The 15,356-nt window shown below is 39.6% G+C and overlaps 1 protein-coding gene across 1 annotated transcript; it reads right to left on the reverse strand.

Annotated features, from left to right (window-relative positions):
• Window positions 1–5,435: 5,435 nt before the first annotated feature.
• LOC117472141 (sodium/calcium exchanger 2-like) lies at window positions 5,436–14,994 on the reverse strand. Its single transcript, XM_034117278.1, has 9 exons — window positions 14,656–14,994; window positions 13,542–13,679; window positions 12,264–12,491; window positions 11,904–12,176; window positions 11,086–11,230; window positions 9,680–9,969; window positions 8,765–9,126; window positions 6,943–7,046; window positions 5,436–5,611 (listed from the first exon to the last, which is right to left on the reverse strand). The coding sequence occupies exons 1-9, from the start codon at window positions 14,992–14,994 to the stop codon at window positions 5,436–5,438; spliced, it is 2,055 nt and encodes a 684-aa protein (XP_033973169.1).
• Between the last annotated feature and the right edge of the window lie 362 nt (window positions 14,995–15,356).

The raw sequence follows: 15,356 nt of genomic DNA on the forward strand, positions 1-15,356 counted from the left end.
TTCAAGGCTTTTTTTGTCATTTGTACATAGAAGTAAATACAAATACAATATAATATAAATACTGCAAGGAGAGTCTATATACAAGTAATTGTAATATGTGTAGCAATGTGGCTTATACATGCTTGATTCCTGTCAGCTATGGCTAGGAAAATGATTAGTGTTGCAGCAAAGGAATGTTTCAGATGAAAGGCAAAATAACTTTTACTGTACTAGCCAGTAATAAAAGCAAGTTATAACAACATTAAATAGATATTAAACAGCAGACCTAAGAGGAAATTATTGCTTGAGAAATGCTGTAAAATTCTTATTTTTGTATTTCTTTGTTGGCATGCATGGTTATCTATTAAAGGGCGTGGCTATCTCACAGTTTAAGAGACTGCAAACTGTATGTCTTCATTCTGTTGAGTTGGAAAAGGAATTTTTCTGCAAGCTTGGGAGAAAACAGTTAATACTCAGGCTATGGAGGATTACGATGAGTCCACTGCTTTTCTGGGTCAGTGGGGACGTTTCCAGCAGGTTGTCTTCTTCCTGCTCTGTGCCAGCATCGTGCCCAATGGATTAGGCGCTTTCTCCGTTGTCTTTCTGACAGACATTCCCAGACACCACTGCCTGATTCCTGAGGAAAACCTGACTCAAGATTGGCGCGATGCAATAATCCCGATAGAGGTAATACAAACAATTAAGAATGTAGCAGTTTTATTCCCTCATTATGAATTATTACACTAGCCAAACCAGAAACAAAATGTTAATTTGTTTTCACAATACTTTTGTTCAGATGTGCAGCATGTTTTTAGTTTTTTTTACGAGTCTGCTGTAAAAAGTTAAAGGAGGCTCATAAAGTGATCAGTTAGTCTATACTTTGGACTGTGGTGGAAAAGATAATGTAAGGACACGGTTGTCAATGCCATAATGTTGTATCCAGGGGTGGAAAAATAAATCGGATGATTTACTGAAGTAAACAAATACAAATACTCTGCAGGGCTGCATTCAGTGAAGCTACAGAAGTATTAGCATCAAAATATACTCTTAGTACCAAAAGTAAAAGTACTCCTCCATACAGAATAATCCGTGTATCTACCGTCCAATTGTTTTTCTTCATTAAACACGTAAACGGAAGAGCGTCTGAGAGGCGTTTTTGCTTCTTCTTCTTCTCTTCGTTTTTGGCGGATTGCAAACAACTTAAAAGGTGCATACCGCCACCTACTGTACATGAGTATGAATCATCATATCATACCAACTCTTTAACCTATGATCTAATAAAAATAAATAAAAATAAATAAATAAATCAACAAAAAACATGAAATAAATAAAACAAAAATAAAAATCTATATTCTTTCCTGACCTAATGTTAAATTATTTTCCCTACCCCAGTTTCACTCAAGAATGTAAACAGTGCCTTTCTGGTAGCTCTTACTCCCTCTCCTTTTGTTCCCAAAACACCAACCACACTCCATTCCCTCTCTGCCTCTAAAACTTTAGCCTTTAGTTTTTCTCTTTCCGCTTTAAAGATGTCACAATGTAACAAGATATGTTCTACATCTTCTTTTACTCCACAGTTCCCACACTTGTCACTGTCACTTTTCCCCATGATATACAGCGTACCATTCAAAGCCGTGTGATTTATTCTGAGTCTAGAGATCGTGATTTCCTCCGTTCTGTTTCTTTCTTTATAAATATGAATTGTAATTGTCTTTTGCACTTTGTGATAGTCTTTGCCTTTCTGGTCTTTCTCCCACCTTTTCTGCCAGATCTCCATCCCTTTCTTCTTAATTACTGCTTTTCCTTCTCCTTTACCAAGTTGAACTGGTAATGTGATTTCCTTTTGTAGTGCACTTTTTGCTCATTTATCAGCACACTCGTTCCCTTTCACCCCCTCATGTGCAGGCACCCAGCAGAACTGCAGATCTATGCCGCCTCTGTGCAATCTTAACAGGCTATGATTCAGTTCTATGAGAATGTCTTCTCTGGCAGTTGTTGTTGATTGTATGCTTTGTAAAATGGACAATGAATGTGTGCACATCACCACCCTATCTGGTCTGACCTCTTCAACCCACTGTAATCCTATGATTACAGCAAGCGTTTCTGCTGTGTACACTGATAATTGATCAGACGCTCTTTTTGAAATAGATATTTTAAAGTCTGGGATGTATATAACTACTCCAACACACTCTTCCTTGTTCTTAGAACCATCTGTGTACATTTGTAGGTAATTGTAGTACTTTTCATTCAGATACATACTTGTTTTAATTCCCACTTCATTTATTTGCCACTCTTTTTTCCTTTCTATGATACTCATATCTATTTTAGCTTCTGGGAAAAGCCATGGGGGAACACTACTAAATGGGGTTGCTTTGGCAAACGTGATATTCTCCACTCCATATGCCCTCGTTCTCTCCTTACTCGTCCAGCCAAACCCACGTCCCTGGAATTTTGCATGTTCCCAGCAATCCTGTAATATTCTGTTTGAAATATTTTCTTCTCCACTTCCTTGTAGCCTGACCCAGTATGACAGAGCAAGTTTCTCTCTTCTGATCTCCAGAGGTGTCTCTCCTGCTTCTATCAGAACTGCATTGATAGGGGATGACTTTATCGCTCCAATACACAACCGCAATGCTTTATATTGTATTCTATCCATTTTTAAAAGCGATGTTTTTGCTGCTGCTCCATACACTACAACCATAGTCTATTGTGGACCTCATAATTGATCTGTACATGTCTATTAATGCTTGTTTGTCTGTGCCCCAGTTGCATCCAGCTACAGCTCACAATAAATGTAATACTTTTTGGCATTTTGTTTCCACTTGATTAATATGCATTTTCCATGTATATTTGCTATCAAACCACAGTCCTAGGTATTTGAACTCATTCACCTTTGTCATTGGACGATCATATAGTGTTAGCTGTTGGCCATCAATCTTGCGTTTGTTTGTAAATACCATGTAGCATGACTTGCTTTCTGACATTTTGAATCCCCAGTTATATGACCACCTCTCCACTTTTTTAATCGCTCTAGCTATATTCTCCATTACGTATGGGGCATTTCTTCCCCTCATCCAAATAGCCCCATCATCTGCGTATAGAGCCGATTGAATGCATGTGTCTAAACATGTAAATATATCATTAATCATGATGTTAAATAATATTGGACTGACTGCACTCCCTTGGGGGATACCATTTTCTATTTCAAAATAATTGGAAATATCTGCTCCAACCTTTACTCTAAATGTCCTGTCTGTTAAAAAGGCCCTTACCCAATTGTACATTCTCCCTCCAATACCCATTCTACTCAATTTGATCAGTAACCCATCCCTCCATATACAGTCATACTCCTTTTCACTGTCAAAGTACACTATTGCCATTATCTCTTTCATTTTCAATGTTTTTTCCACATCATTACTCACTCTTACTAAAGCATCTATTGTGGACCGCCCTTTACGAAATCCGCTCTGAAAACTACTCAGCAGCCCTTTCTGCTCCAGTACATGTGAGAGCCTACGGACAATGATCTTTCCCATCCATTTACATAGGTGTGATGTAAGAGCTATTGGTCTGTAGTTACTAGGGTTAGCTGTATCTTTCCCTGGCTTATTGAATGGTAGCACGACTGCTGTTTTCCACAAACTTGGCATATCTCCTTCTCTCCAGATTTTATTGAAAAGACTCAGCACCATTGTCATAGTTTCCATAGGTAACTGTCTAAACATAGCATAACATAGCTGGTCTTGTCCTGGGGCTGTATATCCTGTACCTTGTAAGGCTATTTTGAGTTCTGACATTGTAAATTCCACATCCAGAGCTGGCCTATTATCCTGTCTCTTCTCCTTCACGTTTTCATTCTCTGCTAGTAACTGCTGTTGTTGCTGCCTATGAATATCACTGAGATGCTCCCCGCTATGTACTGCTGCAAGTGTCCTTCCTAACATATCTGCCTTCTCTTTATCTGTCACTGCCAGCCTCTCCCCATCAACCAAAGCTGGAATTTTAATGGATTTCCTTTTCCCACTCATCCGCTTAAACATGGACCAGACATCACCTAATTTTACTCCTCTGCCAATGGTAGAACAAAATTCTCTCCATGTTCTTTTTTGTGTGTATTTGATTGTCCTTCGAGCAGCTGCCCTTTTCCTTTGAAACTCTATAACATTATTTTGTGTCATGTTTTTCTTTAATTCTCTAAATGCATTATTTCGCTCTTTAATAGCCCTGCTGCATTCCTCATTCCACCATGGCACCACTTTCTTCCTACCCTTGGTTGTTGTTTTGGGTATACTGTTCTCTGCTGCATTTAGAATATGTTGCGTTATTTGGCTTGTAATGACCTCTATGCTTCCCTCTGATGTTAGCAGGTGTACCGACTCCTCACACCATATCCTACATTTCCCCCAATCAGCTTTAGCAAAGCACCACCTGGTTATTACACCTCCTTCCTGCATATATACATTAGTATTCATTTTAGTAAGCACTGGATAATGGTCACTTCCTACTGTGGAGTTATTCAAAACAAACCACTCACATATGAACCAAACAGTTTGACACTAATGTCAGATCCAGGCATGAAACCTTCCCCCTGTGTACATCTACTCTTGTGCCATGTCCATCATTAAGGCATACTAGTGTTCTTTCCTCCAGCATTTCTTCCACTATATTTCCGTTACTGTCTGTATGGTTGCTGCCCCATAGACTGTTGTGTGCATTGAAATCACCACACCAAACTTCCTTCCTATGTTTATTGCCTGCTATTTCTTTAAATATATCAGTGGTTAGATTTTTACATGGGTTGTATAAATTGATTATCCTAATGTTATCTTGTTTCCTAGGGTTGCAAATTTCCACTATAATGCACTCTATATCATCAGGAGATTGCACCTCCCTATATGCCACACCATCTTTGAGAAACGTGGCACACCCTCCACCATTTTGATTATTATCTCTACCATGCCTTATACAGCTAAATCCTGGAATGACAAAGTCTAATTGAGGTCGTAAACCAGGTTTCTTGCACACATATTACCTCAGGGACTACCTCTAGATCATATATATATTTCTTGAATTCTTGACCATTAGCTATGAGGCTTCTTGCGTTCCACTGTAGTATGTGCAGCACCATGATTAAGGATCTAACCCTCATCCTGATTTTCATTTTCCCCAGCTCCATTTATAGTTAGCATTGCATGTATCTGATCTGCTTTCATATCTTTCATGTCAAGGAATGTTCCAGCTGCCTCCACAATGGCTTTGATTCTATCACTTTTCTTTTTTAACTGTAATGCAACATTTACAGTATGGCATATAAATACCACAAAATGCACCTTTTTCACTCCTAAAACATCATCATCCTCTTTACTCTTGGTGGCGCTGTGGGGTTGGATTTGAAGATTACTTTTTGGTGTGTTCCTGACATTTTGAATTGTAATGCTCTGCTCCATTCCACTGATCTATTTGTACAGAGAGTGTTGGTTTACTGCTATTGTAACGCCTCCTTTCAGCCGGTCACCCACCTTAAACTCACAGGACTCCTCTATGACGACCTCAAGCCGGCTGTGCTCCCCTAAAATAGGTTTGCCCATCTCAGATATTCTCCGGGCCTCCTCCTCCTCAGGGCTGGGGTTGCCTTTCAGGGAGCACAGAGATGTAAGTATCATGTATATTTATTGTATTTATTGTGTAATTTACAAAACACACACATATCCTTAACCTCAGCCAATGGCACAGGTCAAAACCTCAAGCATTAAGAGATAAATACATTCCACACTTCACACATACTTTCAAACATTTGTAAAGGTGCTGCATGTGGCATTTACGTCTTGCTTCACTGATATTGTGAACTTCCTGTTGAACTGGAGTGGCCAAGAGGAATTTTAGCCCTGAATTTAGGCAATTTTCTTCACCGCCTCACACCTCAGTCATTGACTTAACTCTAAAATGTCCAATCTATGACTCAAAGCATATGAATTGCTAAGCTTGTTAGGTGAAATAGACAGCTAGCTATGCCTGTGAGTCTCTGCTCAGGGGATCATTTAAAAGTGTAAACCAGTATTATACTGTTTTTCCTCAATTTATAATAGGTCTCAGATATATACAAAACATGTCTCTGAAGTGTTTGGATCATTGCAGCATCCCATAATCCCCTCTGTTTCAGCCCTGTTTCCAAAGTGCTGATTCTCTGTCTGTTACTTTAGATGAAAATAAGGAGCCCCTCCCCACGCCCCTCTGAGAGAGATTTGGTTAAAAAGAACACAATGTGCTCTAGGAGGAGATTCAGGTGAAAAGGTGGGGGGTGTTACCTTGGTTGGTGATTGGCTAATGGTTACACAAGCCAAAAAAACCTTGTGACATCACAAAGTGGCCAAAATCTGATCAGCTCATTTTCAGAGAGGTTTTTATATAAATGGATCAGGACAAAAAGAGAGAGAATCTTTTTTCCTGAAACATTCAGAATCTCTTTACACAGAGGGGACACCTGCTGATGTATAAAAGACAGGAAAAAGTGGATTTTGCATAATAGGTCCCCTTTAAGACAAAATAAGAGATTTTTGGTTATTGACTAATTTGAATATGCTGGTTTTTATAAATGCTGCACATTGCACCTTTAACACCCAAGCTATCTTACCCTGGTTAAGCAGCAGGGCTGTGAAGAAAGACAGACAATGATTTATTACAATATAAGAACACTAATATCAGGGCAGGGTACATTAGCGTGCTCTGAGAACATCTAAAATGCAGTCAGTTACTCTGATGCAGGTGCCAAACATTCAGCCGCATGTGTTGCTGTTGTATAATTAGACACTAGATATGATATATTACTGCCATCTATTGTGTGTGAGAATACACTTTTATGTGGAGATGAACAATTCCTCTTTGACATAATCAGCATTACCTTATCATGATTAAAACTAGTCCCTTATAAATGAATAATGAGATTTTAGTTTTAGTAACATTTACCAGAGAGGCCCCGCTTCAACCATTTTGGGTCCTCCAGCACGATGAAGAAGTTCTCCTGCTTCTCGTACTCCGCCACATTTATAATGCGCACCTGTAAGACCTGACTGGAGATATGAAAGCATGCATACATGTTTTTTATTCAAAGAAAGAAGCCATAACTACTACGAAGCATAAAGTGCATACAGTTGATACACAATACCTCCACATCTTTAACATTTGCTCTACCATCTAAATCACATCACAAATTGAAGTGAACTCAATAATTCATCACAATGGGCCTTTAAATAATTCATGCTTAGACATAGTGTGCTATTACTCCTCAGTGTGCCAATGAAATGGCGCTGAACATAATGACTTGTAGCACAACAACAGCCTGGTTAACCAATGTCTATTAAGTTCATTTGAGGAAAATGAAAAAGGAATTCCTGACAAAATGAAAGGAGAGTATCAATACACACATAGCTTAATGGTCCCCGCAGAAGTCTAATGAACTTGACTGTAACGCATCCATTCATTGGCCATGTTACATAACAGAGTCTTTCACTAAGTGTACAATTAGACTATGTGCAAACACAGCTTATATAACCTGAACGTTTAATGGGAAAAGGATATGTCAGTTAACATAGGGTGACTGGAGGTTCCCCACACCTGATCAGGGACGGGATTATCTTTAGGTGTCAAGTGTTCCAATAGGACCTCCTCCTCCTAGTAATCCTCCGCTGAGGGTCAGGTGCCCCTTCCTTAGAAGCACTAATCGTTTAAAGTAGTATCAATATAAAAGCTTGTCTTTCCTCCTATCAAGTTGTGTGTATTCTTTTTATCTAAGTTCCGAAAAATGAACCTTCCATAAATGTGCAGGTGGCATACATATATAATTCCCTGCAATTTGAATCAGTGTGATGTTTACTTGCCTATGGAATGTTGTTAGGACTGATTGATGATTTGGTGCAGTCCGTTTAACACTCCTGGTCTATTGTAGCTAATAGAACACTGATTAAAACATAGATTAGTCTACTGGAATTTATCACAGATGAAACTGAATCAATACATTTGATTTATTTTTATTTCATTTAGCTAATAACAAAATCGATTTCCCCGTGTGCAGTTTTCTTGGCATTGCCTCATGTGTTTGTGTTCATAATGACCAAGTATCAGAGGCTTTCAGACCATATTTCAGTTTCAGAAAATACAGCAAAATGCGTTCTAAACAACCAACTATACCTACATTAAAGCAACCAAAAGACCTCACATCTCTGTCTTTCTTTGAATCTAGTAACAACAGTACAACTTCTAGTAACTACTTAACATTAGATACCTGTACTGCATGCTGTAATGTTGTCAGAACTGGTTTCAGATTTTCACATTTTAAATGGTAGGAACTGCAATCTACTCTCTAACTAGAGCCCTGCAGTCCACTGGGAGATTCAACAGCTCCATTATCTCAGGGTTTTAACTCCATCTAGTTGTGTTGTCTCTGTTTTGCTGTTTGGGTTCTTGTGAATGTTTAAGATAACCTAATCTCAACGAGAGTGTCTGATAAAACAAAGATAAAAACAAACAAGTTACAGTTTCATTCAAAGTTGGAAAGGGTTTCTTCTTCTTTACATCCTATAGTTCATTTTGAGTCGATCTCACAAACACTGTCATACTTCCTGAAACACTCACCAGGGCACCAGATCTTCAACACATTTGCTTCTGTCTAAAAACTACCAGAACTAAATGTTTAGGAAATCATTTTGCTTTTAAAAATGTAACTATGTATTTGTGGCACAGAGAAGCCAATGGGCTTTGATGTGAGTGAACACTTCTGACTGGGCCTTACCTGGTCTGCTCATTGGTGAACTCCACCTCTCCTCTGGCCTCCTCGTAGTCCACCCCCGCCTTGGCACTGCCGTCCTCCGTACGGTACGGCACACTGACGGTCCCCCTGGAGCCAGAGTTCCTCACCACCGTCACTTTCAGCGTGCCGGTGCTCTCACTGACCCGCAGCACGCGCTGGCCGAATGTGAAGATGCCAGCATGGTCATCATCCAAGATAGTGATGGTGGCCTGCAGGGGCTCCACCAGCCTGGCCTGTGGTGGAGTTCCTGTCCCTTCACCTCCACCTTCCTCTAACCTCAGGTTCTGAAGACGCACAAAGAAATGCTCGTCCTCCTCAAAGACGTCATCGTCCAAGATGCCCACCTGGAGAGAACAGAGTATAGTCACTGTACTGTACGTAAGTACAATTTTGAGATACTTATACTTTACTTGAGTATTTCCATATTATGCTACTTTGTACTTCTACTCCACCACAATTCAGAGGTAAATCGTGTACTTTTACCACACTACATTTATTTTATACATTTGCAAGCTACCATGCAGTATACAAAGTCATTCAAACTAGCTGCATCTTTACTAGCTTTGAGAACACTTTAATGCATCAATAATTATAATCAGAACATATCATATATATTATTCTTAAAATTACCAATTTGCATGACAAGTACTTTTACTTTTGGTACTTTAAGTATATTTAGATGCTAATACTTTTGTACTTTTACATAAGTAACATTTTGAAATCAGGACATTTACTTGTACTGTACATGTAACAGAGTATTCTACACTCTATAATTTCTACTTTTACTTAAGTACAAGATCTGAGTTCTTCTCCCACCTCTGGTCACTCTTCATGGGTGCAAAAGGCAAGACAAAAAGAACACAACGTTTAAAAACAGTCCCCTTTTCCCCTGCTCACCTTGATCTCCTTGCGGCCCTCCCCTGGCTTAAACATCAGTGTTCCCTTAGTGAAGTCATAGTCTGCCCCAGCATTAGCGGAGCCGTTTTCTGTACAGTAGTCCACATAGAAAGTGTTCTGGCCCGTCCCCCCCTCAAGGATCACCCCGATGCTCAGAGAGCCGCAGTTTTCTGTGCACTGGAACTGTGCACTTTCAAAACAAATGTGCGAGCATGTGGCCTTGTCAGCATCCTGGCCTGCGCTGCGCCGTGAGTGCTCGGCAGCGTGTTTCCTTAATACGTTGCCGGCACCAGTGGCGACTGGTCATTAGGGGCAGAGCCCCACCTAGTGTCAGCAGAAAGTATTACAAATAATGATTACAAAAAATGCAAAAAATAAATTAAAAAATATATAAAATATATTTTAAGATCATGTTTAATCATCTGATTCGTCTGTACATTGCTCTTGTTCTTCTAATTAGTGTCTACAGTGTGTGCCTATTGAGCTTTATATATACAGTCTATGCTATTGAGCTGTTTAGAGCCATGTGGGACAAAACCTGATCATGCCCCCTCCCTCTCACTGTGAGTGAACGGTGACTGTAAAAACTACACTGCGCATGCTCAGAGTATTTTCCTATTTAATGTGTGTGACAAAAAATAATGACCATAGGGGCACTGAGCTGCCATCCCCACCATACGTCATCTCACATAATTCAGAGCTGATTGGCTGTAAGTACGTGTGCCGCGAAAAGTGTGGTGTGTGAAGAGGAGGAGAGAGCTGCAGTGACGCGTCCTAAAACCAGGAACTAAGCTGCGCTTGGCTTCCCTCGACAAAAAAGCAATGAGATTTCTCCATAGGATTTTAGAAAATAGCTCGAAATAAGATCTGTGGGAAACGTACCTGTTAGATAAATGCACGTTTTGTTCAGCCGGATAATATCCACATGTCTACCCTACTTTTATAATTTTTGAATCATAAATCTATCGATTAGATTTATGATAGACTTTTGAAACTACAAGAAGATAAGGAGGACTTTTACAAAAAAGTAATAGAAATGTTTGTCCAGAAGGATAGGCAAATGGACTTCATCTTCAAGTCAAGGTAAGACCGCCATTTTATTGAAAATGGGATCTTACTAAGAGAGAACAATTCAATATTTAAATGATCAAATTACATTTTTTGGGTATCCTTTTGTTGAACTGTCTGTTTAAAATTAATCGAAGCATCAGACAAAAAAAGCTTTTGAAAATAATATTATATTTTGGTTTAGGTCAAAATATAATATTTGTAAACCTGAAGAGTCAGTGCCAGTGCCTCAGCAGCCATGAACCTCACTGCACGTCACTGCAGAAGCTTATATATAGACATCTAAGTTTTTTGTGCCCCACCACTTTTGTACATATAAAAACGCCACTGGCCGGCACCAATCATCAGGCGCGTGGCCTGGACTCGGTAGAAGGCGCGGCTCTTCTTCTGGTGGACCAGGGCCAAGTAGTTGGCCATCTCAATCAGCTGGTCCAGGTCTTTGTCTGGGTGCTTCTCCTTCAGGTCCTTCAGGATGCGGACCACCTATCAAAGAGAGGGAAATAATGCACAATTATTTTAAAGGGGTACGTTTGGCAAAATATAATAATAAGTATTTTATTCAGCTTTTTTCTTATTTATATTGAACATCTGTCACAAAACCAAATGTTTCCAGGGAAAAATGTAGAATTCTGATTGTGATGGCTTATTGACAAAAGTATTGGTGTTTCTTGAGGTAATATTTTATTATGAAAAGACCTGCCGTTCCTTCTTGCAGACGAAGGAACGGCAGGTCTTTTTATTAAGATAAACTTTGGAAGCACCTAATTGTCTGCAGTCCTGACATTCAGACCCCTGCTGGTATTAGCTCAAAGGAAACCTGAAATTCCCCTTAAAATCAAATTAAGTATCTTAAAAGTTAGAAAACATGATACACTAGTGGGCCTGACAGTGTCTTCCTTCTTTTAAAAGCCTTTAAAAATACTTCAGGATAATTCCTGCCACTTAAAAGAAAATATGTTCCCAAGCTAAAATGAAGAAAACAATCATTTTGTATATTAAGGTGCTATTATTACTTTTTTATGAATTACTTTTTGTACCTATTACCGATACAAAAACAAATCCTGAAATTAAAGGGGACGAAATCTATGATTTTACACCTTTTACTCTCCAGTCTAGCAATGTGTGTCTCCAGCAGCGTTTCTCCCACGTGTCTCACCTCGTCTTTGTTCTGGTCCAGCTCATTGCCTGTCTGCACAGAGACACTGGAAGAGTTTCCGGCACACGAAGCACCGTCCGACAACTTTCCATCCATGATCATGTCAATGCCCTTGGGCTCAAGGTCACCTTCCATTTCCACAACAATGCCGTGCCTCTTGTCGGCGCGGTAACGCTTGTGCATGTATTTGTAGAAGAGTAGGCGACGGTCAGCGATCCAAGCCAAGACCACACACAACGGAAAATAGAGCAGTGTGACTATGGCCTCCCACACCTGCAATACAGGCACCATGAGCACTACCTGTTTACACACTTGATTTATTAGAAATGTATTTATATATATATATTCATCTGAACCAACCTCCACGATCCCAGGTGAGATGACAGCCAGTATGAGGTAGAGCCAAATGTAGGCAAAAATACTCCAGAAGGCCGTGATAAAAAACACCCGCAGGTGTTTGATCTTGCGAGACTCTCCGTTCGGGATCACCCACACACAGATACCGATGATCACAAACATGTTGAAGGCAGCGCTGCCCACTATGGTGCTCGGCCCAAGCACGCCTGCATCAAAGTTGTGCCCGATCACCTGTCAACATTTAAGGACAGAAAAAGACGAACGTCACATAGATCAATATCAAACATTTCTTATTTTAATTCTAACTGAAACGGAATCCCCAATACCCTTAAAACAACCAAAACAACACAATATCATTATAAAAGAGGGCTACTTTGAAATGTATATTACATTTTTTGAGAATATAACAAACAACTGAAAATTAACTATATTAGAGACAGTATAGAGAATATCTATTTATTAGCTGAAATCAATCAATGTATAAACATTAGATGTGTCAATCGGTTAACATTTTTAATGAAGTTAATCACAATAATAATGTAAACTTGTGATTAATCATTAATAATCACAAGTTTAAAATGCTAGTTCTACTTGTATTTTGTGGATAAAACAAATACACATGTGGTGATGCAATAAAGAAATGCATTAAAAACTGTTAAGATATATAAGAGGGTGTATTACCTTTATTATAACATCTCAGCTTAGTTTATTTCTTAGTCTTATTAATAATTCACATGAATTCCACAAATTACAAAAAAAGTAACATTTGCCTGTAATTAATGAACAGCTTGTTTGTTCTCACAATTTTTCTTTCATCTAAAGTTCCATCTGGAAGCTTTATTTTGTTTTCATCACACCGGGGATATGTCCTCAGTCATTCTTTACCATGTAATCACACAGGTAAAGAATCTGTGCTGGGATTACGGGAGAAAGCTTGCCCCCGTCTTGGTAATCTGATTGAGGTTTTCAAGAATAATTGCAAGCGTTAATGTGTTAACGTTGACAGCCCTAATAAATATGAAATATGTTTTCTTCACATTGGTTGTTGCAATCCCTAATAATGAACATATTACTGTGCCTTGAGTTTACCCTCATTTTTATTCACTAACAGTATTAAATATTGTATTAATTTGTTCATTGATACATGTAAAATACACAACTACAAGTCATTGATTTGTTGTGTTATTCTTAGCAGTGCATTCATGTTAGTAAGAAAGTGACATTTCATATATTTTTAAAGACAAACTCAAAGACAACAGGGATGTGAACGGCGGTGTGTACCTCAATAAGAGAGAGGAGGATCTCAGGGGCCGAGGAGCCCAGGGCCATGAGAGTGAGGTTGGACACGGTCTCGTTCCAGACTCTCACTGTGGTCACCGTGGTTTCCCCGTTAGCTTTGGTGATGGTCACCTCTTTCTCCTGCAATCAAACACGTTTATTAAGATATCAAATATGCCATTCAGACTGAATTCATACTCACCAATTCCTGTTATTAGAATCAACCCTAGTGTCACAATATGATGACATTCATAAAGTAATTCAAACATCTTGTACTGTATTATGCCGTTCAGAGGAGTGTCCATTTAATGATTTTAATTTTAGTACCGGTAGATATAACTTAGAGCATTTGATGTGGAGTTCATTTTAGACGGTTACATCATGAAGTGGTTATAGATCTTTAGCTCCTAAAAGAAAGATCCATTATAACCATCATTATATTATAACTTGTTTTCCATTTTAGTTCCCATGGTAACACCTAATAACAATAGCTTAAGGTTGAATGTACTTTGGAGTCAAAGATTAACTATTTTTTCTTTTACGTAAACACCTCACATGGTCAACACCCCTTCAAATTTGTGCAGGACCATAATATATATGAGAGGTTTCCTTGGTATCCACATCCCCTCCACTATAATCTGAGTGAAAGTCTTGAAATGATCTTAGTGATTATCCACGGATAGTTAACTTATATACGATAGCCAGTTGTCCATCAGTTTCTTAAAGCCAAAATGCCCACTTGCTGGATGAATTCTTGATTTACTGTAGGGCATATTTCACATATGTCTATCTGTCAGGCATATATATACAGTTATGGGCCAGCCCATTGGCGGCCCGCTGCTGAAACACCAGTACACTGCAGGGGGAAAAGTGGGAAATAGACACTAATCTAGTATGTTTTCATTTATGTGAATAACTGTATGCATGTAAATACCCTGTATGCGGTATATACTGTAGAACCTTTAAATGGTGTTGCTGGATTTGTTCCTCTTGCTTACCAGCAACCACTTTGGGCACATTGAGATTCTTATTGGGTCAGTTACAGTCATAGAGAGTAGAATGGGACTAAAGCACTCTTCACTATCGAAAAAGTAGCGGCAAAATGGTTTAATAATACCTGGGAGGTGATGACTTCTATGGATGCCATGAAGCGATCTGTGATGATGGACACGCCCAAGAAGATGTACATGAGACACGCGAAGTAGACAATAGCTCTCCCCGCCTGCTCTCCCAGCGGAGGGTTGAGAGGCAGCCACACCGGCAGCAGGACCCCGGGTCGACACACCACCTCGCCCGGACACACAGTTTTGCCCGTGGTGTTACCAGAGGGCTGAGGCTGCTCGGGGGAAGACGCTCGCTCCACAACCTGAGGCCTGATGGAGGAGCAGGGGTGGGCCAGGAGGAAGGAGAGTATAAGGGTGAGGAGCGGGGAGAAGTGTACAGGGAGGGGTCCCATGATATCCCTGAGTTGGAGGGGCCTGGGGGTCACTGTGTCAGAGGACTCTCCTGGGGGGACAGAGGAAGGCACATTGTTACTGTGGAGAAAGAGATACAGAGGGGAATAACACATTTAAATAACAAACGATGAAGGTATGTTAATATTATATTTTCAATATGTCTTCGATTTAACTCGTTTGAAACGTCAAACGATAGTTTATTTCTAGGTTTATTCGATTTTAAGCCAATTCACCAGGATGTATGTATGTCTGTCTGTCTGTCTGTCTGTCTGTCTGTCTGTCTGTCTGTCTGTCTGTCTGTCTGTCTGTCTGTCTGTCTGTCTGTCTGTCTGTCTGTCTGCCCCCTCAGAATAAATGTCCA

The sequence above is a fragment of the Trematomus bernacchii genome, unplaced genomic scaffold, assembly GCF_902827165.1.
Source record: "Trematomus bernacchii unplaced genomic scaffold, fTreBer1.1, whole genome shotgun sequence".
In the NCBI taxonomy this organism is placed as follows: domain Eukaryota; kingdom Metazoa; phylum Chordata; class Actinopteri; order Perciformes; family Nototheniidae; genus Trematomus; species Trematomus bernacchii.

What these genes read in the sequence shown, in the direction of transcription:
- LOC117472141 (XM_034117278.1), bottom strand. Translation starts at nt 14,994, where the DNA reads ATGGGACCCCTCCCTGTACACTTCTCCCCGCTCCTCACCCTTATACTC. An exon ending in TGGACCAGAACAAAGACGAG is followed by an intron (nt 11,231 to 11,903) that starts GTGAGACACGTG and finishes TCTCTTTGATAG; the next exon opens with GTGGTCCGCATCCTGAAGGA. An exon ending in GTTGAAGCGGGGCCTCTCTG is followed by an intron (nt 5,612 to 6,942) that starts GTAAATGTTACT and finishes GCTCCCTGAAAG; the next exon opens with GCAACCCCAGCCCTGAGGAG.